This window comes from Chiloscyllium plagiosum, chromosome 4, assembly GCF_004010195.1.
Source record: "Chiloscyllium plagiosum isolate BGI_BamShark_2017 chromosome 4, ASM401019v2, whole genome shotgun sequence".
NCBI lineage: Eukaryota > Metazoa > Chordata > Chondrichthyes > Orectolobiformes > Hemiscylliidae > Chiloscyllium > Chiloscyllium plagiosum.
Window position 1 is genome coordinate 28,757,078 of NC_057713.1, and position 23,916 is coordinate 28,780,993.

At 44.1% G+C, this 23,916-nt stretch overlaps 1 protein-coding gene across 3 annotated transcripts in view; it reads left to right on the plus strand.

Moving 5' to 3' along the window:
* The window catches only part of LOC122548910 (CMP-N-acetylneuraminate-beta-galactosamide-alpha-2,3-sialyltransferase 1-like), a 161,890-nt gene extending 139,968 nt beyond the window's left edge, over positions 1–21,922 (plus strand). For all 3 annotated transcript variants that reach the window (XM_043687873.1, XM_043687871.1, XM_043687874.1), the window contains one exon: positions 21,300–21,922. In XM_043687873.1, the coding sequence (XP_043543808.1) occupies positions 21,300–21,448 (149 nt within the window). In that variant the 3' untranslated portion in view covers positions 21,449–21,922. The remainder of the gene's footprint in view (positions 1–21,299) is intronic.
* The last annotated feature ends 1,994 nt before the right edge of the window (positions 21,923–23,916 follow it).

Sequence of the window (23,916 nt, forward strand, 5' to 3'; positions counted from 1 at the left end):
AGTCCACATTGGTGCCCTGGGGTTGAAGTGTTCCGAGGCGGAAGATGAGGCGTTCTTCCTCCAGGTGTCTGGTGGTGAGGGAGCGGCAGTGAAGGAGGCCCAGGACCTCCATGTCCTCAGCAGAGTGGGAGGGGGAGTTGAAATGTTGGGCCACGGGGCGGTGTGGTTGATTGGTGCAGGTGTCCCGGAGATGTTCCCTAAAGCGCTCTGCTAGGAGGCGCCCAGTCTCCCCAATGTAGAGGAGACCGCATTGGGAGCATCGGATACAATAAATGATATTAGTGGATATGCAGGTAAAACTTTACCTACACAATCTGACTGGTCAAGGCCAGGCTCTAATCCCCATTGGATATCTGGAACTTTCCAAAACCACATACCCAGCAATATGGAACATGTATGGTGGAATTAAATGGCAGAGTTAACTCTGCTGGTCTGAGAAGTGAGACAGGAGCAAAGTCACCAAGTGATATTATGTTGTAATTTTACTTTGTTTAGAAAAGTACTGACATCTTCTGATTGGTTCAATTTTTACAGAATTCAAATGTCGCTGTCTACAGTTGGATTCAGAAACCATGTCTCCAGAGGTATTAGCTCGGGGTTCTGGATTACTAGTCCAGTGATATTACCACAGTGTCACTGTGATGCTTGAATCATTAGTGCTCTTAAAATCAGTAAGTAAATAGAGTCATAAATATGTACAACACAGAAACAAACCATTTGGTCTAACTCATCCATGCTGAAAAGATATCCTAAATTAGTCTAGTCCCATTTGCCAGCACTTGGCCGATATCCCTCTAAACCCTTCACATTCATATACCCATCCAGCTGCCTTTTAAATGCTGAAATTGTACCAGCCTCCATCACTTCCTCTGGCAGATCATTCCATATATGCACCATTCTCTGCGTGAAAATGTTGCCCCTGGGGTCCCTTTTATATTTTTCCCCTCTCTCCCTAAATCTATGTCCTCTAGTTGTGGAATCCCGCACACCAGGGAAAAGACTTTGTCTATTTACCCTATCCATGGCCCTCATCATTTTATAAACCTCGATAAGGTCACCCCTCAGCCTCCGACGCTTCAGGGAAAACAGCCCCAGCCTATTCAACCTCTCCCTAAAGCTCAAATTCTCCAACCCTGGCAACATCCTTGTAAATCTTTTCTGAACCCTTTCAAGTTTCACAACATCCTTCCGATAGCAAGGAGACCAGAATTGCTGGCAATATTCCAAAAGTGGCCCAACCAATATCCTGTACAGCTGCAACATGACCTCCCAACTTCTATACTCAATGTTCTGACTAATAAAGGAAAGCATAACAAATGCTGCCTTCAGTATCCTATCTACCTAAGAACTATGAACCTACACTCTAAGGTCTCTTTGTTCAGCAACACTCCCTAGGACCTTACCATTAAGAGTATAAGTCCTGCTCTGATTTGCTTTTCCAAATGCAGAACCTCACATTTATTTAAATTAAACTTCATCTGCCACGCCTCAGCCCATTGGCCCATCTGATCAAGATCCCATCGTACTCTGAGGTAATCTTCTTTGCTGTCCACTACGCCTCCAATTTTGGTGTCATCTGCAAACTTACTAAAACTCCTATGTTCATATCCAAATTATTTACGTAAATGACAAAAAGTAGTGGATCCAACATTGATCCTTGTGGCACTCCACTGGTTACAGGCCTCCACGACCACCCTCTGACTTCTACCTTTGAGCCAGTTCTATATACAAATGGTTAGTTCTCCCTGTATTCCATGAGATCTAACCTTGCTAACTAGTATCCCTTGATTTGGAGATGCCGGTGTTGGACTGGGGTGTACAAAGTTAAAAATCACACAATGCCAGGTTATAGTCCAACAGGTTTAAATGGAAGCACTAGCTTTTGGAGCGCCGCTCCTTCATCAGGTGGTTGTGGAGTGCACAATTGTAAGGCACAGAATTTATAGCAAATGTTTACAGTGTGATGTAACTGAAATTATACATTGAAAAGTACCTTGATTGTCTGTTGAGTCTTTCATCTGTTCCAATACCATGATAGTTTCACTTCTTTCATGTATAAGTCATAAACCTTTTTTTAAAAAGTTGCAATGTCAGGTTAACTGTAACAATTGGTATTAGCTAGACAATATGTTGAAGGTGTTAGCCCCCTGTGTTCTCTTTCTGTGCCATAATGTTTAGACTGATTCTAATCTCCCTGAGGAACTTTGTCAAATGCCTTACTGGAGTCCATATAGATCTCGTCCACCGCTCTGCCCTCATCAATCCTCTTTGTTACTTCTTCAAAAAACTCAACCAAGTTCGTGAGACATGATTTCCCACACACAAAGCCATGTTGACTATCCCTAATCAGTCCTTGCCTTTCTAAATATTGTTGATCCTATCCCACAGGATTCCCTCCAACAACTCCAACACCAATGTCAGGCTCACAGATCTGTTGTTCCCTGGCTTTTCCTTACCACCTTTCTTTAATAGTGACACCACGTTAGCCAACCTCCAGTCTTCTAGCACCTCACCTGTGACTATCGATGATACAAATATCTCAGCAAGAGGCCCAGCAATCACTTCTCTAGCTTCCCACAGAGTTCCAGGGTACACCTGTTCAGGTCCTGGGGATTTATCTGCTTTTATGCATTTCAAGACATCCAGTCCCTCTTCCTCTGTAACATGGACATTTTTCAAGATGTCACCATCTGTTTCCCAACTTTCTGTATCTTCCATGTCTTTCTCCATAGTAAATATTGATGCGAAATACTCGTTTAGTATATCCCTCATTTCCTGAGGCTCCACACGTAGGCTGCCTTGCTGACATTTGGCGAGGCCCGATTCACTCCCTAGTTACTCTTTTGTCCTTAAAGCATTTATAAAACCCCTTTGAATTCTCCTTAACCCTATTTGCCAAAACTATCTCATGTCTCCTTTTCGCCCTCATGATTTTCCCCTTAAGTATACTCCTACTGCCTTTGTACTCTTCTAAGGATTCACTCGATCACTCCTGTCTGTTCCTGTCACATAAATACATTTTCATGTTCTATGTCAATGCAAAGCATTTTCAACTTCACAGCATTGTAATAATTTCTCCCTCCCTGAACAGAAAGATGTTGCTTCAGCCCCAGTCTGAGTGTATAGTCTATGCCAAAACCTCACTGCAATGCTAACAATAGGATTTATCCAAACAAAACTTCAAATGTCCACTCAGGCATTTTAATCCATTCTAATCCCATTTTCCGGCATTTGACCTACAGCTTTATATGCTGTGGCCTTTCAAGTGCTCATCTAAATGCTTCTTAAAAGTTGTAACGATTCCTGGCTCCAACATTAATTTAAGCAGTGAGTTCCAGATACCGATCTCAATCTTGGTAAAAACATTTTTCCTCAAATCCCGTTTAAAACTCCTGCTCATTACCTTAGAACAGTGTCTCTGGTTATCAAGCCCTTTAATAAAAGGTAAAAAGTTCTTGCTATCTACCCTCTCTATGCCATTCACAATTTTGTACATCTCAATCAGATCCCTCTTAGCCATGTGCCCTGTTTTTTCAAAGAAAGCAACACCAGCCCATCTCGATTCTTTTCAAAGTCGAATCACTGCAGCCCAAAAAACATTCTGGTGAATTTGTTCTGCACCCACTCTAGTGCCATCACATCCTTCTTACAGTGTGGTGACCCAAACTGAATGCAATACTCCAGCTGTAGTCTAACTGATGTTATATACAACTCCATCATAACCTCCTTGCTGTTGTACATTACATTACATTACATTACATTACAGTGTGGAAACAGGCCCTTCGGCCCAACAAGTCCACACCGACCCGCCGAAGCGAAACTCACCCATACATTACCCCTTACCTAACACTACGGGCAATTTAGCATGGCCAATTCACCTGACCTGCACATCTTTGGACTGTGGGAGGAAACCGGAGCACCCGGAGGAAACCCACACAGACACGGGGAGAACGTGCAAACTCCACACAGTTAGTCGCCTGAGGCGGGAATTGAACCCGGGTCTCCGGCACTGTGAAGCAGCAGTGCTAACCACTGTGCCACCGTGCCGCCCACAGTGTACTTCCTTGCCTTGCTAGTTTTTCCAAAATGCATCACCTCACTCTTTTCAGGATTAAATTTCAGCTATTATATCATTTGCAAACAAATTATACCTCCTACATTCACATTTAGATCATTAACCTACATTACAAGCAGCAAGGGAGCCAGCACTGAGCCCTCTGGAAACAGGCTTCCAATCACTGAAAGAGCTTTCAACCATGACCCAATGTTTTCTGCCACAAAGCCAATTTTGGAACCAATTTACCAAATTGCCCTGGAGCCCATGGGCTCTTAAGTTCTTAACTGGACTACCATGCAAAATTTTGGCAACAGCCTTACTGAAATCAATGTAGATTAGATCAAATGCTTTGCATTTGCATTCATCAGATGAAGGAACAGCGCTCCAAAAGCTAGTGCTTCCAAATAAACTTGTTGGACTATAACCTGGTGTTGTGTGATTTTTATCGATGACTCTACTAATCCTTGCCTCGGAATGTTTTGCAATAGTTTCCCTTCCACAGAAGTTAGATTTAATACAGATGCAAAGACCTCATTTAAAATCTCAGCAATGCCTTCTGGATCCACATGCATATTGCCATGTTGGACACTACTCTTCTGTTCCTAATATTCTTCTCAGCTGCCTTTGGGTTTTCCTTAATATTACCTGCCAGTGATTTTTCATGTCTACTCTTCACTTTCCTGAATCTTGAAAAGTTCTTAGAACCTTTAAAGTGGGTGAGGGTTCCCTACCATTGCCCGGAATCTAACTTGTATTCATGACTATCTCATGGCCAGCTGGAATTATACGCATGGACACAATCTCCTTAGTTCACCACAAAAAACACGTGTGTTACAAGCCCAATTATTTGCATGAGGCACGTACCTGGCAAAGTAAACTTCTGCCTCCAAGTGAGTGCAAACATCTTCAGTGACTTGACTCCTTAATAGGTTCTTTTTCAGAATGGCAGCCGGTGACGAGCGGTGTCCCGCAGGGTTCGGTGCTGGGGCCACAGCTGTTCGCATTATATATTAACGATTTGGATGAGGGAACCGGGGGCATTCCAGCGAAGTTTGCCGATGATACGAAGTTAGGTGGACAGGCAGGTAGTACTGAGGAAGTGGGGAGGCTACAGAAGGATCTAGACAGGTTGGGAGAGTGGTCCAGGAAATGGCTGATGGAATTTAACGTGAGCAAGTGCGAGGTCTTGCACTTTGGCAAAAAGAATAAAAGCATAGACTACTTTCTAAATGGTGAGAAAATTAATAAAGCCAAAGCACAAAGGGATCTGGGAATGCTAGTCGAGGATTCTCTAAAGGTAAACATGCAGGTTGAGTCCGTGATTAAGAAAGCGAATGCAATGTTGTCTCTTATCTCAAGAGGGTTGGAATATAAAAACAGAGATGTACTACTAAGACTTTATAAACCTCTGGTTAGGCCCCATTTGGAGTACTATGTCCAGTTTTGGTCCCCACACCTCAGGAAGGACATACTGGCACTGGAACGTGTCCAGCGGAGATTCACACGGATGATCCCTGGAATGACAGGTCTAACATATGAGGAACGGCTGAGGATACTGAGATTGTATTCGTTGGAGTTTAGAAGATTAAGGGGAGACTTAATAGAGACGTACAAAATAATACATGGCTTGGAAAAGGTGGATGCTAGGAAATTGTTTCAGTTAAACGAGGAGACTAGGACCCGTGGACACAGCCTTAGAATTAGAGGGGGTCATTTCAGAACAGAAATGCGGAGACATTTCTTCAGCCAGAGAGTGGTGGGCCTGTGGAATTCATTGCTACGGAGTGCAGTGGAAGCCGGGACGCTAAATGTCTTCAAAGCCGAGATTGATAGATTCTTGTTGTCTCGAGGAATTAAGGGCTACGGGGAGAACGCTGGTAAGTGGAGCTGAAATGCGCATCAGCCATGATTGAATGGCGGAGTGGACTCGATGGGCCGAATGGCCTTACTTCCACTCCTATGTCTTATGGTCTTATGGTCTTAATATCTACTGCATTTCCCTGGTCAAACATTAACAGTAAAGTTTCTCCATGTTGATCAGCTCATGAATAGTCTGTTGTTGTTAAGTGCTAACAGTGTTTGGGGCAAAGCCTGACCACGTCAACAATCTTGCCCATGAGAAGCAGCATCTCTGGCTTATGCTAACAAATCTAGATAGGTAAGCAGGGCTGAACTCAAAAGGGGATCTTTGTCTTTGTGTCCCATGGAAACCTTTGGTGAAAGGCTAACATGACTGTGTTCCCAAAATTGCAACAAAAAGTCAGTGATTTCATTGGAATATGGAGCATCAAGAAGTAATTCAGAAGTGTAGAGTCATAAAGTCATAGATCATGGAAACAGACCCTTCGGTCCAACTCAGAAGTTAGATTTACTATCTTATAGTGTTCTAGTTTACACCTACCTCTCTTCTTGAATAATTATACCACCTTAGCTGTCCTCCAGTCCTCAGGTACCACTCCTTAATACAGGCAACTCTTCTCCCTCAATGCTAATCTGTTCAAACATAGCAAGCCCACTCCCTGATTTCAAGACTTAAATGTTCCGTCTCTTGAGTCAATATCCTGTTCGACAGTGATAGAATCCCTGCAGTGTGGAAGCAGGCCATTCAGGTAGGTAAAAACAATGACTGCAGATGCTGGAAACCAGATTCTGGATTAGTGGTGCTGGAAGAGCACAGCAGTTCAGGCAGCATCCGAGGAGCAGTAAAATCGATGTTTCGGGCAAAAGCCCTTCACTGATGAAGGGCTTTTGCCCGAAACGTCGATTTTACTGCTCCTTGGATGCTGCCTGAACTGCTGTGCTCTTCCAGCACCACTAATCCAGAAGCAGGCCATTCAGCCAACTGAGTCCACACCAACCCTCAAAGAGCTTTCCATCCAGACCCACCCTTCTATCCCTGTAACCCTGCATTTCACATCTAGTCTGCACATTCTTGGACACTATTGGCAACTTCCCATGGCTAATCCACCTAATCTGTTCATTTTTGGACTGTGAGAGGAAACTGGAGCAAACCCACGCAGACACAGGGAGAATGTGCAAATTCCACACAGACAGTTGCTCAAGGGTGGAATCAAACCGGGGTCCCTGGTGCAGTGAGGCACTGAGCCACCATGCTGCTCTTTGCATTGCTACCTCACACTTGTAGCAGTGCGAAGCGTTGAGTAGACACTTGTACATACCCTGATGGAGCATAGCAAGGCATTCATCCTCTTGCATTCATTTGGAGCCAGACTTTCTTGAGCCGCTCATGAGTACTGACATCTGCAGCAACCTCTATCCAACTTGTCTTTTCTCAGTTAGGATGGCCTTTTCTCTCCTGGACAGTCTTCAGGAGAACATCCAGAGAGCCATTGCTAAAGTCTTGCTTCACGTTTGTTCTGGTCTTTGACCAGGGGTGGGTGGGGATGAAAAACAGAGTTTGAGTAGTGCACCTGGGTTGCAGATTGATGGCCGCCTGGATACCTTTAAAATATAGTGCACGCATGTTGGAGTGCGGAAAGTTCTGGAGGGGACCATAACTTGTCCCCCATGAAATTGCCCATGCATATTTAATAAGCTTGAGTTAACATTAGCGTGTGGGAACGAACCCACTTTTATGCTTGCCTCAATGCTTAGTTTGAAAAGGAAATTCCACCCAGATCACTATCGCCTAGAGAAATGTAGCAGCCAATGTGCACACAACAGTGTCTCACTATCAGCAATATAAGGTAGTTCACCAAAAAAATCAGTTTCAGTGATAAATATTGGGCAGGACAACTTTCCAGCAGGTTAGTGCTATAGGGATCTTTTATAGTCACTCAAAGGATTTTGACAGAGTCTCAGTTTAACACATTGTCCAAAAGTCACATCTCCAACAACCTACTGCATTTTCAGTGCCGCCTGCTGCTCCAGACTAGCTCATACTGGAGTGGAGATTGATCCTACCGCTACAAACAGAGGCAACATAGCCAAGGAAGCAAAACGGATTACCACATGCAGTTTACGTCATGTTTGGAAAGTCATGTCAGTACAATAAGTCTTTTTATAAGTGCATGTTCTTTTGACTATTCCTGATTCAACAACGCAACCATGACATACTCCTAGAAGGGAATAAGTCATAGAACATTTCAATCTGACAGCCTGACATTCGATAGAGTGAGCTGTGTTATTTTGTAGTCCCAGTGGGAAACTTACATTCACAGTTCTGAACTGCTTCATGTGTTTTGAGATGCTCCCACCCATTCTGACAGCATATTTACAATTATAACAGCTGGACGAAGCACTTACTCCCGGCTGGGAGAATCTGAACCAGAGTCTGGCCAGACTCGGATGACATGCAGTCAGGCACTCAACCAGCATATACAGTATGAGAATAAAATAAAAATTAACCCCTACCTGTCTAGAACCTGTGTTGTATCCACCAGTCTCTACTCAGCAGAGAATCGCAAAAAAACAGTGTCAGCATAACTTTTTTAAGGGGAAATCTCATTTTCGTTTCCTGGTTGAAATATACCACTTCAGGCTAACCAGCAGTGTAAAGTTACAAATTATAAAACACCAGGTTATAGTCTCCAACAGGTTTATCTGGAAGTACAACAGGTTTATCTGGGTGGCATGGTGGCACAGTGGTTAGCACTGCTGTCTCACAGTGCCAGAGACCTGAGTTCAATTCCCACCTCAGGCGACTGACTGTGTGGAGTTTGCACATTCTCCCCGTGTCTGGGTGGGTTTCCTCCAGGTGCTCCGGTTTCCTCCCACAGTCCAAAAATGTGCAGGTTAGGTGAATTGGCTGTAGTGTTAGGTGCAGGGGTAAATGTAGGGGAATGGGTCTGGGTGGGCACGCTTTGGCAGGTCGGTGTGGACTTGTTGGGCCGAAGGGCCTGTTTCCACACTGTAAGTAATCTAATCTACAAGTTTTTGGAGCGCTGTTTCTTGGTCAGTTAGTTAGTGGAGTAGGATCATAGGACATCTCCACATCACAGCAGTGTAAAAGCAAATCCCTCTTTACACGCTTAACTATTGTGGCTTCTTTCATGAATCATTCATGGGAGTAGGTGACATTGGCTAGACCCAAATGCCATGGAGAAGATGGTCCCACTAAACGATTGGTGGCTCAGTGGTTAGCATTGCTACCTCACAGTGCCAGAGACCCAGTTTTGATTCCTCCTTCAGCTGACTGTGTAGAGTCTGCACATTCTCCTTGTGGGTTTCCTCCTGGTGCTCTGGTGTCCTCCCACACTCCAAAGATTAAGAGCATTGGCCATTTGTTAAATGTTAAATTGCCTATTGTGTTCAGGAATGTGCAGGCTAGGTGAATTAGCTGTGGAAAATGCAATGTTACAGGGATAGTGTGGAGGGTGGGGTGGGGTGGGATGCTCTTCAGAGGGTTGGCATGGGCTGAATGGCCTGATTCCACACTGTAAGGATTCTATGGTGATGAGCTACCTTCTTGAAGTTTTGAAGTTCTTGGGATAAAGGCAATGCTGTTCGGAAGAGTGTTCCAGCATTTTGACCTAGAGAAAGTAGTGATAGTTTTACAAGTCAGAAAAGTGAGTGGCTTGGTGGGGAATTTGTAGGCAGTGGTGTGCTCATGCATCTGTTACCAGAGTCCTTCGAAATAATAAAGGTTGCAAGTTTGGAAGGTACCATTGAAGAAGATTGGCACTGCACTGGATTTTACATACTGCTACATTTGTGCATCGGAGGTGAAGTGTGTGTTGAAGGGAACAGCTGGACTGCCCATCAAGTGGGTTGCTTTATCCTGGATAGTGCCAAGCTTCTTGAGTGTTGCTGGAGCTGGACTCATCCGGGCAACCAGGGAATATTTCATCACACCCCTGACATGTGCTTTGTGGACAAGCTTTGGGAGATAGGAGGTGAGTTAGTCACCACAGGTTTCTAGCCTCTTGACCTGCTTTTGTAGCCATTGTATTTATATGCATAGTCCTATTCTGTTTTTGATCAATGATAAGCCCAGAATATTGATAGTGGGGGAAACAGCAATGGTAATGCCTTTGAGCATCAGGGGAGATGGTTAGATTCCCTCTTATTGGAGATGGTCATTGCATGGCATGTATGTGGCCAAAATGTTATTTGCCAGTTTTCAGCCCAAGCCTGGATATTGTCTAGATCTTGCTGTATTGGAAAAGGACTGCTTCAATATCTGAGGAGTCATGAAAGAAATCACAGAGTCATAGAATCATAGAGATGTACAGCATGCAAACAGACCCTTCGGTCCAAACTGTCCATGTCGACCAGATATCCCAACCCAATCTAGTCCCACTTGCCAGCACCCGACCCATATCCCTCCAAACACTTCCTATTCATATACCCATCTAAATGCCTTTTAAATGTTGCAGTTGTACCAGCCTCCACCACTTCCTCTCACAGCTCATTCCATACCCGCATCACCCTCTGTGTGAAAAAGTTGCCCCATAGGTCTCTTTAATGTCTTTCCCCTCTCACCTAAACCTATGCCCTCTAGTTCTGGACTCCCCGACCCCAGGGAAAAGACTTTGCCTATTTACCCTATCCATGCCCCTTATAATCTTTCAAGGAGCTATGAATCTGCACTCCAAGGTCTCTTTGTTCAGCAACACTCCCTAGGACCTTACCATTAAGTGTATAAGTCCTGCTAAGATTTGCTTTCCCAAAATGCAGCATCTTGCATTTATTTGAATTAAACCCCATCTGCCATTGGCCCATCTGGTCCAGATCCTGTTGTAATCTGAGGTAACCCTCTTCGCTGTCCACTACACCTCCAATTTTGGTGCTGAACATTATGCAATTATCGGTGAACATTCCCGTTTCTGACCTTATGATGGGGGAAGGTCATTGACAATGCAGCTGAAGATGGTTGGGCCTAGGACATACACCTGGGAACTGTTTTAGAACTGAAATTAATAATGCCAACAATATTAACCATTTTCCTTTTTGCTAAATATAACTCCAACTAGCAGGACAATTTCCTCCGATTCCCATTGATTTCCATTTACTTCTCAACAATTCAAAAGCATTTACTTCCATCTCTCTATCTGGAAATTTATTTTATCCACTGATCTATCTGTATGCAAATAAAAGTCTTAAAATGCCCTTGTTTTATTCAGTTGAATCCGAACCTTAGAACCAATCTGGAGGTTTAGTAAATGTGATTTCTATATGGGCTGAAAGAGAACTCACCTATGATGAGAAAGAATGGGACAAATTCCAGGTCAACATCTCAGTGGAGTTGAGGTAAATTGAGGAAAAAAAATGATCTCACTGTTCCACCAGAGGGCACTCCACTCAAAAGATATATAATAAACTAATTTGGCCTCTCCTTCCTCCATAATTGAGGAAGGTCATTTGAACTATCATTACCACAGAAATGACCCAACACTTATCTATTTTAATATCTATCTGGTCCTAAACAATTCCACAGCTTTTACTTCCATTTCTCTCTCTGGATATTCATTCCATTCAATGGCCACCTTTTCGCAAAATGAAAATCAATCTTAATACTACTTCTTTTTTCATTAGTTTGAAACTATAACACTAGTTTCTTCAGATCAACCTGAATAAGTATCTTTTATGGCTTAATGAAATCACATCTCAGCCGCAGATGTAAAACCCAAGTTGTAAAGAATTGATTTCAATTATTTGAATTATTGTAGTCACATGTACCTAAGTACAGTGAAAAGCTTTGTTTTGCGAACAGTACAGGCAGATCATAGCAAACAAGGACATACAGATAATAGGGTGCTTAGACAGAGTGAGGTTATGGCTGATGGAAAGTGCACAAAGCAAGATCAACATTTTTTGAAGTTACAGAGGTCCAGTCAAGACTCTAATAACAGTAGGGCAGAAGCTGTTCTTGAACTGTTGGTGTGTGTTCAAGTCTCTGTCTCTTCTGCCTGATGAATGAAGTTGTAAGAGAGCCTTACCAGAGCAGGACGGGTCTTTGATGTTGTTGGTAAGCTTTCTGTGGCAATGAAAGTGTAAATACAGTCCACGAATGGGAGATTGGCGTCCATGATGGTTTGGGCTTTGCACACAACCTTCTGTATTGCTTATGGTCCTGGGCTGAGCAGTTATGTACCTGGATAGAATGTTTTCTCTGGTGCATCTGTAAAAGTTGGTGAGGGTCCTTATGGCCATGCTGAATTTCCTAAGCCATCCAAGGAAGAAGAGGTGTTGATGTGCCTTCTTGACCATCACATCCACCTAGGAGGTCCAGGACAGATTGTGGATTATCGTCACTCCCAGGAATTTGGACCCTCTCGACCCAGCTCCGTCGATGTAGATGGGGGTGGGGGGGGGGGAAGCGGAGGAGGGGGGGTGGGATGCGTGCCATGTCCTCCTTTTTTTTCTGAAGCCAATGATCAGTTCTTTTGTTTTTCTGACATTGAGAAAGAGGTTGTTATCATTGCATGATGCCACCAAGCCCTCTAATTCCTTCCTGTATTCTGATTCATCATTGGTAGATATCTGTCCAATCAGAGTGGTGTCATCAGCGAATTAGGAGATGGTGTTCGCACAGAATTTGGCTACACAGGCATGGGTGGACAGAGAGTACAGCAGCGGGCTGAGAACCCATCCTTGCAGAGTGCCAGTGTTGTGGGTTATCGTACAGAAGGTACAGTTGTCTATCTTCACTGATTGCAGTCTGTGGGTCAGGGAGCTGAGGATCCAGTTGCAGAAGGCAAAGCCAAGACCTTGGTCTCAGAGTTTTGAGATTAGCCTGGTAGTAATTATGGTGTTAAAGGCGGAGCTGTAGTCGATGAATAGGAGCCTGATGTAGCTGTCCTTGTTATCCAGATATTCCAGGGATGAGTTCAGGGCCAGTGAAATAGTATCTGCTGTGGACCTGTTTCACCAGGAGGCCAATTGTAGGGGATTGAGGCAGGCTGGGAGAGTTGATGTGAGCCATGACTAATCTCTCGAAGCACTTCATGATTATGGAGGTCAGTGCAACTGGGTGGTAGTCATTAAGGTACGTTGCATGAGCTTTCTTAGGTACTGAGATGATGGTGGTCTTGTTAATCAGGTGCTGAAAATGTGTTGCTGGAAAAGCGCAGCAGGTCAGGCAGCATCCAAGGAGCAGGAGAATCAACATTTCGGGCATGAGCCCTTCTGAAGAAGGGCTCATGCCCGAAACATCAATTCACCTCCTCCTTGGATGCTGCCTGACCTGCTGCGCTTTTCCAGCAACACATTTTCAGCTCTGATCTCCAGCATCTGCAGTCCTCACTTTCTCCTTCTTAATCAGGTGGGACTTCAACTTGTAGCAAGGAAAGTTGATGATGTTGGTGAATACCTCCACCTCCAGGTTCACATTGGATCAAATTGCATGGCTGGGGACTCTGTCTGGGTCAATCACTTTCCTCAGATTGACTCTCAGTAAGACCGATCTGTCATCCGACAGAGAAAACAGGTGCATCTGGGGATGTTGGGGCAAGTGATACATGCACCACTAGCATTCTGCTCAAACCAAGCATAGAAAGCATTGAGCACATCAGGAGGGGATGTGTCTGTCACCTATCTTGCTCTGCTTCATTTCATTTCCCGTTATGTTGTGTAAGCCTTGCCACAGGCAGCGGATGCCCGTCTGGTTAATTTGGGCCTTTAACTTGGTCTGGTACTGCCTCTTGGTATCTCTGATGGTTTTACGGAGGTCGTATCTTGGTATCTCTGATGGTTTTACGGAGGTCTGGGTGGTCTGACTTGAATGCTGCATGCCTGGTCTTCAGTAGACAATGGATTTCCCTGTTCATTCAAGGTTTCTGGATGGGGAACACATGGATTGGCTTCTTTGGTATGGAGTGCGCGATATATTTGTGAATGAAGTCCGTGACAGTAATAGCATACTTTTTAAAAAATTCATCTGTGAGACGTGGGCTTCATTGATAGCCCAATCCTATTTACCCATGAGCAGGTAGTGGTGAGCTGCCTTCTTGAATCGCTGCAGTCCACTTGCTGTGAATTGAACCACGATGTCGGTAGGGTGGGAATTCTAGAATTTTGATCCAATGACTGTGAAGGAACGGTGATATATTTCCAAGTCAGGGTGGGAGTGGCTTGGAAGGGAATTTGCAGAAGGTGGTGTTCCCAAGTACCTGCTGCCCTTGTCCTTCTAGATGGAAGTGGTCGTGGGTTTGGAAGGTGCTATCTAAGGATCTTTGGTGAACTTTTGCAGTGCATCTTGTGGATAGTGTACACTACTGCTACTGAGTGCCAGCGGTGGAGGGATTGAATGTTTGTAGATGTGGTGTCAATCAAGCGGGTTGCTTTATCCTGGATGGTGTCAAGCTTCTTGCGTGTTGTTGCAGCTGACCCCATCCAGACAAATGGGGAGTATTCCATCACACTCCTCACTTGTGCCTTGTAGATGATGTATAGATAGTCCCTTGTAGACTTTGGGGTGTCAGGAGGTGAGTTACTCGTTGCAGTATCCCTAGTCTCTGGCCTGCTCTTGTAGCCACTGTATTTATGTGTTTATGTGGTGAGTCCAGTTGAGTTTCTGGTCAATGGTGACCCCAAGTGGGGGATTCAGTGATAGTGAAACCGTTGAAAGTCAAGTGTGTTGGTTGGAGTGTCTCTTATTGATGATGGTCATTGTCTGGTATTTGTGTGGCGTGAATGTTACTTCCCACTTGTCAATCTAAGCCTGGATATTGTCTAGATCTTATTCCAAGCAGTCCTGGAGAAGCTCTTGCACTGCCTCAGACCAGCATTGTACTACTTTCTGTGAAGGATCTTCCTGTTTCAACTTTTGCTGAAGGATCAGTAGACTGAAGTCCATATAGATCACATCTACTGCTCTGCCGTCATCAATCTTCTTTGATACTTCTTCAAAACACTCAATCAAGTTTGTGAGACATGATTTCCCACGCACAAAACCATGTTGACTATCCTGAATCAGTCCTTGCCTTTCCAAATACATGTACATCCTGTCCCTCAGGATTCCCTCCAACAACTTGCCCACCACCGAGGCCAGGCTCACTGGTCTATAGTTCCCTGGCTTGTCTTTACCACCCTTCTTAAACAGTGGTGCCACATTTGCCAACCTCCAGTCTTCCGGCACCTCACCTGTGACTATCGATGATACAAATATCTCAGCAGGAGGGCCAGCAATCACTTCTCTAGCTTCCCACAGAGTTCTCGGGTACACCTGATCAGGTCCTGGGGATTTATCCACTTTTAACCGTTTCAAGACATGCAACACTTCCTCATCTGTAATCTGGACATTTTGCAAGATGTCACTATCTATTTCCCTACAGTCTACAAAGCTATCTCATGTCCCCGTTTTGCCCTCCTGATTTCCCTCTTAAGTATACTCCTACTTTCTCCATACTCTTCTAAGGATTCACTCAATCTATCCTGGTTATACCTGACATATGCTTCCTTCTTTTTCTTAACCAAACCCTCAATTCCTTTAATCATCCAGCATTCCCTATACCTACCAGCCTTCCCTTTGACTATCTATATACCGTTGAAATTGATTTGCATTTCCAAATTTGTATCACTGATAATATTTGAAATTTTACTCTCTAAAGCATTTATACGTATCAAGAATCTGTGATTAGATTACCTGCACTGTGGAAACAGGCCCTTCGGCCCAACACGTCTACACCGACCCTCCGATGAGTAGCCCACCCAGACCCCTTTCCCTCCGACTAATGCACCTAACACTATGGGGCAATTTACCATGGCCAATTCACCTGACCTGCACATCTTTGGACTGTGGGAAGAAACTGGAGCACCCAGGGGGAACCCACGCAGACACGGAGAGAATGTGCAAACCACACAGACAGTCGCCCAAGGCTGGAATCGAACCTGGGTTTCTACTGCTGTGAGGCAACAGTGCTAATCACTGGGCCACCATGCTGTCCCATAACTTATTTCTCAGAACTGAAGGCTCTGAATGAGGATCAGCTTGATGGCTGTCCTTGACACTACCTAATTTTCCCAATTTTCTCCAAATATCACAACTGGATGCCGAATTCAATTTAGCAAATAAGAATCTTATGAGCTTTGTCCAGAATACCTTCACTTCTTCTGCACTCAATACCGCTATTTACCCAAGATATCATTTACAGGGTCATTTAGTAACGATCTCTCAGATTTGAGGACTATCTACAATTCTGTAGTGTGGAAAGTGAGTGAGGGATAATTTTACACTGTTTGCATAGTATATTATCACTTGCCTGACTGTTGAAGTAAAATATTAATTGGAAGTGCAACATTAATGAATGGTTCTTATAGAGGTGTGTTTAAAGACCCCAGTTGACTCTAATGCACTTGTACATTAACAGAACCAGTAAGGGACAATGGGTTGAATGGACTCCTACTGCACTGTAATAATTCCATAACTCTGTGACCACAAGTTAATATCTTCTATCCTTCAGCCAATTTACATAGTTGACATTGACTCTATTTTCCCATTCGCATCAATTTAGTTTACGAATCTTTTATGTGGTACTTTGTCAATTTCTTTTTAAGAATCACGTGGACAACTTCCGTTACAATGCTTTTGACAACCTGGTTTGTTAATTCATCAAAAATCCATGTAGAATATGAAATCAAACAGGATTTGGACATGCTGGTGTTGGACTTGAGTGTACAAAGGTAACAATCACACAACACCAGGTTATTGTCCAATAGGTTTATTTGGAAGCACTAGCTTTCAGAACGCTGCTCCTTTGTCAGGTGGTTGTGGAATATAAGATCGTAAAACACAGAATTTGCATCACTCTGTAAACTTTTGCTGTAAATTCTGTGCTGTAAAACTATAAATTTTAACAAAATCAAACGTAATCTGCATTTTACAATCTGTGCTGATTCTCCTGAATAATAGAAAAAATGTTCAAATGCCTGTTAATTCTGCCTCCCCCGCCCCTCCTGATTAGTGCTTCTAAAAAGTTACCCACTGAGAAACTGACTGGACAATCATTCCCAGAAATGACAAGATGATTTTTGAAACATTAATGTGAATAGAAATAAAATCTAAAATGTAAGCCTTTCTTCCCATGCATTTTAAAATGCTTATTCGGAAGTATGCAAGAAAATCTACTTATCTAGTTTGGACTCTGGATCAGCAGTTTAATAATTTAGCAACAGTGAGAGAAGTAAGGGTTGGATTAGGTGCCTTCACTGGACCTATGATACTGCATTTTTGAGCAAAAGCCTTTGACTGCAGTTTGCACTAATCACAGAATCAACTGCAGCAGTCACTAAATTACTTCAACAGCCCCACCTGCGTCCACAACCTTAGTTCATGAAGTATTGCTGTAATGTAGGAATCTCAACAATTAATTCACACAGTGCAAGGCTGCCAGAAACAACATTAAGATCATATAGCAGACAATCTGTTTCACTGATTTTAGTCAGCACGGCCAGCAGGAGAGAGATAAGAGCAGAAGTAAACTACCTGAGGAAAAAGAAGTTTTAATAAATGTATTGCTAGCTGAATTCGGGTTGCCAATGTCAAGGTGTTAGCAAAATCTTTAAGATAAAACAAACACTAGATGCCATTCTTCAGGGAATTTGAGAGGCTTGACCCTGCCAAATTCTCAAGCAAAACATGGACAAAGAGAATACTGAAGCTCAATATTGAATGTTCACATGAGGCATGTAGGTTCAATAGAGGCATAGTATCTTCACTTTCCTGTTGTATGAGGCCTAATTTCACAGCAAATGCTGTGTCTCAAACTAATTTGTTGGAAAGGAGTTAAAAGTGACAAGGCAGTGAAAAATAGAATTTAATTAGAGAGTTGGTGTTAGTTTTTTTAACATTCACTTTTCCAAGTTAACCTCAAATATGAGGGAGAGCCTTAACTGAGGCAAACAAATGTTAAATTATAACATTAGAGATTAACACCTCTCATTTTGACTTTAGCTATATACCTGAATATGTTTCGAAATTATAATACAATGACAACAGTCACAAGTGCAAACATACAGTCTGCAAACAATTTGAATTTTCTTTTAAGTTCTGAAATTCTCAAGTTAAATATTTCCTCATGTATATTTACAAATTTAATGAACAAAGTTAATTTTTGGGGAAAAAAAGTAGAAATGTTCAGTTGATTTTCTGCACTCCTTATAGGCAGAAATTAATGCAGCTATTTCCAATGACACAGTTGACAGATCAACATTCCTACCACTTTTCTGGGCAACAGCAGCTTTCAAACAAGAATCGAACAATTGAAGAAATTGGAGGGGTTCTGGGGGTGGCACAGTGATTAGCACTGCTGCCTCACAGCACCAGGGTCCCAGGTTCAATTCCAGCATTGGGTGACTGTCTGTGTAGAGTTTGCACATTCTCCCTGTGTCTGCATGGGTTTTGTCCGGGTGCTCCAGTTTCCTCACACAGTCACAAAGATGTGCAGAGCAGGTGAATTGGCGATGCTAAAATTAGATTGGATTCCCTACAGTGTAGAAACATGCCCTTCAGCCCAACAAGTCCACACCGACCCTCCGAAGAGTAACCCGCCCAGTTCCATTCCCCTCTGGCTAATGCATGTAACACTATGAGCAATTTAGCATGGCCAATTTACCTGACCTGCACATCTTTGGACTTGTGGGAGGAAACCCACGCAGACACGGGGAGAATATGCAAACTCCACACAGATGTCACCCAAGGCTGAAATCAAACCTGGGACCATGGTGCTGTGAGGCAGTAGTGCTAACCACTGAGCCACCATGCTGCCCTAAAATTGCCCATAGTGTTAGGTGCATTAGTCAGAGGGAAGTGGGTTACTCTTCAGAGGGTCGGTGTGGACTTGTTGGGCCAAAGGGCCTGTTTCCGTACTGTAGGGAACCTAACTGGGACTAGGTATGTTGTTCTTACAGAAAGATGACACGGACTTGATGGGCCTATTGGCTTGCTTATATGCTGTAACCATTATTGTATATGGTTTTAATACATGTTTTGTCTGTTTCCGTTTTAACAGCATAAAAGTTCAATATCTCTGCAGCTACATGATTTTCTTCCAAATTGCAGGGCATCTATGCAAGAAATACCACTGGGTGTGGCCTTTTTGCAATACTGCTCTACTTTGCCATCCAGATGAGTAATGTGGTTGAAAACAAAGTCAGGATTGTTCTCAGTGCTGTTTTACAACTTGTCACAAATAGATTTGTTAACGTCAACCCTTCTGAAACAGAGTGAACACCTCATTTGCAGGACAACAGAGCTGCAGTCCTTTTGTTAGTCTTCAACTTTTCTTCCAGGACTGAGGTTAGATTATCGTAGGTTGGTAACAGTTCCTCCTTGAATATACATCCTGTCTTGCTAATTGCCTGCATTCAGATGCAAACTGGCATCGGCTCCACAATCAAAGGCTCAAGATAACAACCGAGGGAAAAGAGAGTTTTGGATTAAAAGAATACTTCAATGCAGAACATGGCTTTCAGTGTCATTCAGGAGATTCCTTTTTCATAAACCAGAGAATAATTATAGATATGAGAAATGATTTGATCTGTCATAATTTTCCCACCAAAGTGGGATGAAAACTACCCTATTGCAAGATCCAATTGTTTCTTAAATGATTCTCAAAGTTTTTGACACCACTATTTATCTGGAAGTTTATTTTGCACATTGATTACTCTGTATGAAAAGAGTTTCCTGATTTCACTTTGTAAATGCTAGTCTGACCCTGTGACTCCTAACTGTGCACCAAAAGCTTCTTTTAAAATAACATTCTGAATTACATTTTCTTCATGTCATTTTAAAAATCTTACACCTCTCTTCACTAGATCGCCACTCAGATGTTCCTTTACAAGTGTGATGAGACCAATGAATTGGGCTTCATTGTAAGCCCTGGGAGTAACCAATAGCCTCATGGTTTTCATCTTAAAATCCCCACAGTGTGGAAACAGGCCATTCAGCCCAACGCATCCACACCAACCCTCCGAAGAGCATCCCACCCAGACCCACCTCGCTACCTATAACCCTGCAATTTCCTATGGATAATGCACTTAACACATCCCTGAACACTATGGGTAAATTAGCATGGCCAATCTACTTAACCTGCACATCGTTGGACTGTGGGGGGGAAACTGGAGCATGCAACAGAAACCCACGCATAAATGGGAAGAATGTACAAACGCCACACAGACAGTCACCTGAGGTGGAATGAAACCGGGTCCCTGGCACTGCGAAACAGCAGTGCTAACCACTAGGCCACCATGTTGCCCTGCTCTCCTTCCTGTCACAGTTAAACATTGAATCTGCAATTCTCCACCACAGAGTCAATTCCCAAACCTCTCTATTCTTCATTTCTAAAAAGACAAAGTTAGATGTTTAAAAAAGGCTTACAATTTCTTATGGTCTTACTACTACACTTTGAAGTAGGACTCCTGCTCAAATGCCAGAGATGTCCCAGACTTGGTTCCTTTTCTTACTGTTTAGATTAGACTCCCTACAGTGTGGAAACAGGCCCTTCGGCCCAACAAGACCACACCGACCCTCTGATGAGTAACCCACCCAGTTACAATTCACTCTGACTAATGCACCTAATAATATGGGCAATTTAGCATGGGCAATTCACCTGATCTGCACATCTTTGGACTGGGAGCGGAAACCAGAGCACCCAGAGGAAACCCACACAGACATGGGGAGAATGGGCAAACTCCACACAGTCAGCCGAGGCTAGAATCAAATCTGGATGCCTGGAGCTGTGAGGCAGTAGTGCTAACAATTGAGGCCCTGATGGCTTCAGTGATGGCCCTAGCCCAAACAGAGCACAGCGCCCTTGGTACAGGTTGCCAAAATCTGACTTGTCTGTGCTCTGAACACAATTGCCTCACCCTCTTCCAAGCACAGAGACTTATCCCAGCTCTGGGCTCAGTGACGTCACCTCCAACATGAGTTGAAGTGTGTGGTGCTGGAAAAGCATAGCCGGTCAGGCAGCATCTGAGGAGCAGGAGAATCAACGTTTCAGGCATAAGCCCTGATAAGCCCTCGATTCTCCTGCTCCCCGGATGCTGCCTGACTGACTGTGCTTTTCCAGCATCACATTCTTCGACTCTGAGCTCCAGCATCTGCAGTCATCACTTTCTCCACCTCCAACACGACCCCAGTTAGCCCAAACTCTCTGCATCCCTCTCCTGCCATCACAGGAACAAGTCTAGTGAAGGTGGCCTCCAAGATGGTGCGGGAGCATGGCAAGTTTTCCTAACCTAATCATTCCCTCACATCTATTTAATCATTCTACTCTTTTAAATCTCAATTGTTAGTCTGTCAGAATTACTAACAATCTTCTTTTAAATCTGCTTACAGATCTGGCAAAATTTCAACCTCAAGAAATAACCGATTGCATCGGACCATGGAGAGCAGGACCTCCTGGAGGGGCCGACAGCTTATGGGACCCATCAACTGAATTGCAACAACAGAGTGACTATTCCCTTATCAGCTTCTCAAAGGCCTGACACAGAGGTTGATCAGTGATCTGACTTTGTGGAGTGGACCCTACCTCATGGAGACTCGACATTGAGGCCCGACCAGACCGAGAACAAGATCCTCCAGAATACCTGAGGCTGTGACCAGTGCTCTGGGCCCCCTCAGCTGCATCCACTTATCTTCCAGAACAGTAGACCATCCACTCTGACTCCCGGTCCCAGACAGAAGCAGCCACTTACCTCGGAAACATGGGAGATCCGTTGGCCTGCATGTAAGACTGAAACAACGTGGATTGAAGTCTGCCTCCCCAGCATACTCCTGGTAAGCATCCAATCCATTGAAAAAAGCTGAGAGTTTCTCAATCCACTAGATAGTCCATATGGTGTCCTTGGGCAAGGCAAAGGGTGGAGGGGTCTGCCTCCTGACCAATAGTGGCACAGTGGTTAGCACTGTTGCCTCGCAGCACCAGGGTTCCAGGTTCAATTCCAGCCTCAGGCAACTGGCTGTGTGGAGTTTGCACATTCTCCCCATGTCTACGTGGGTTTCCTCCGGATGATCTGGTTTCCTCCCACAATCCAAAGATGTGCAGATCAGGTGAATTGGCCATGCTAAATTGCCCGTAGTGTTAGGTGCATTAATCAGAGGGAAAATGGGTCTTTGCAGGTTACACTTCGGAGGGTGGGTGTGGACTGGTTGGGCCGAAAGGCCTGTTTCCACCCTGTAGGGAATCTAATCTAATCTCTGGATGCTTGGACATGCTTACACTGGCGAGTTATTGTTGCTGGACCGAGCATATCAAGTGCCATCCCGACTATCTGCTGGGGGAGTTACTTCCACTATCCTGAGAGCAGCTTACATCCCAACCCATGTAGAATGCGATGAAATATATATCCCACAAATAACCTTGAAATGGAATACCCTGGCGCCTTGTTCATTATAGCCGGCGACTTCAACAGGCAAACGTCAAGAATGTGCAGCCAAGATACCATCAACATGTCTCCTGTCCTACCAAATACCCTGGATACAACCATCAAAGATGCCTACTGCTCACCCCACCCACACTTTGCTTCCTCTCCTAGTTTACCAGCAGGAACTGAAGTGTGAGGATCTGGTACAGAAAGTCGTACAGTGCTGGTCTGAGGTAACGGACAAGATTCTACATGACTGCTTGGTGTCAGTAGACTGGTCCATATTGAAGAACTCAGTGGCCAACCTCAAGGAGTATTCCACTAACCTCAGTAAGTGAATAAAGGACTGGGTGTCAAAGAAGTTAATCCAAGTGCTTCCCAACCGGAAACCATAGATGAACCGAAAGATTCACTCCCTACAGGAGCCAGGTCTGAGGCATCCAAGTCAGCTGATCCTGCCCTATATATGAAATCTCCTTATGATCTTCACAAAGCCATCAGGGATGTCAAGAGACAACACCAACCTAAGCTAAAGTCCCAGTCTAACCACACAAGCACACATTTACTGTGGCAATGCTTACATTATATAATAGGCTATAAAGCCATGTTGGGTAGAATCACTGACAATAATGCATTCCTCCCTAATGAGATCAATGCATTCCATGCTGGCTTTGAACAGAAGATCAGTGAATTAATGTCAACTGCCCTGACAGCCTGAGGTGCGCCTGTCTTCACAGACTTCAGATCACCCTCCCTAACAGTGAACCCACGGAAAGCAACTGGTCCAGATGGAGTCCCCAGTTGTGCACTCAGATCCTGCACAGATCTGGTGGCAAGAGCATTTGCAGACATGGAGTTATAGAGTCATAGAGATGTACAGCATGGAAACAGACCCTTCGGTCCAACCCGTCCATGCCAACCAGATATCCCAACCCAATCTAGTCCTACCTGCCAGCACCCGGCCCATATCCCACCAAACCCTTTCTATTCATATACCCATCCAGATGCCTTTTAAATGTTGCAATTGCACCAACTTCCACCACTTCCTCTGGCAGCTCATTCCTACATGTACCACCCTCTGCGTGAAAATGTTGCCCCTTAGGTCTCTTTTATATCTTTCCCCTCTCACCTTATACCTCTAGTTCTTGACTCCCCAACCCCAGGGAAAAGGCTTTGTCTATTTATCCTATCCATGCCCCTTATAATTTTGTATACCTCTATTACATTATCCCTCAGCCTCCGATGCTCCAGGGAAAACAGTCCCAGCCTACTCAGCCTCTCCTTATAGCTCAAATCCTCATCTTTAATGTCTCCTTACTATGATGTGAGGTTCCCGCCTGCTTCAAGAAGAACACTATCATTCTGGTGCCAAAGAAAAATCAGGCAACATGCCTGAATGACTATAGCCCGGTGGCTCTGACATCCATCATTATGAAGTGCTTCAAGAGATTAGTAATAGTACATGTCAACTCCAGTCTCCCAGATTGCCTTGATCCACTACAATCCACCCATCGTCAAAATAGGTCCATGGCAGACACCATCTCCATGGCCCGACACCCAATCCCCAGACTCCTATTTATTAACATTTC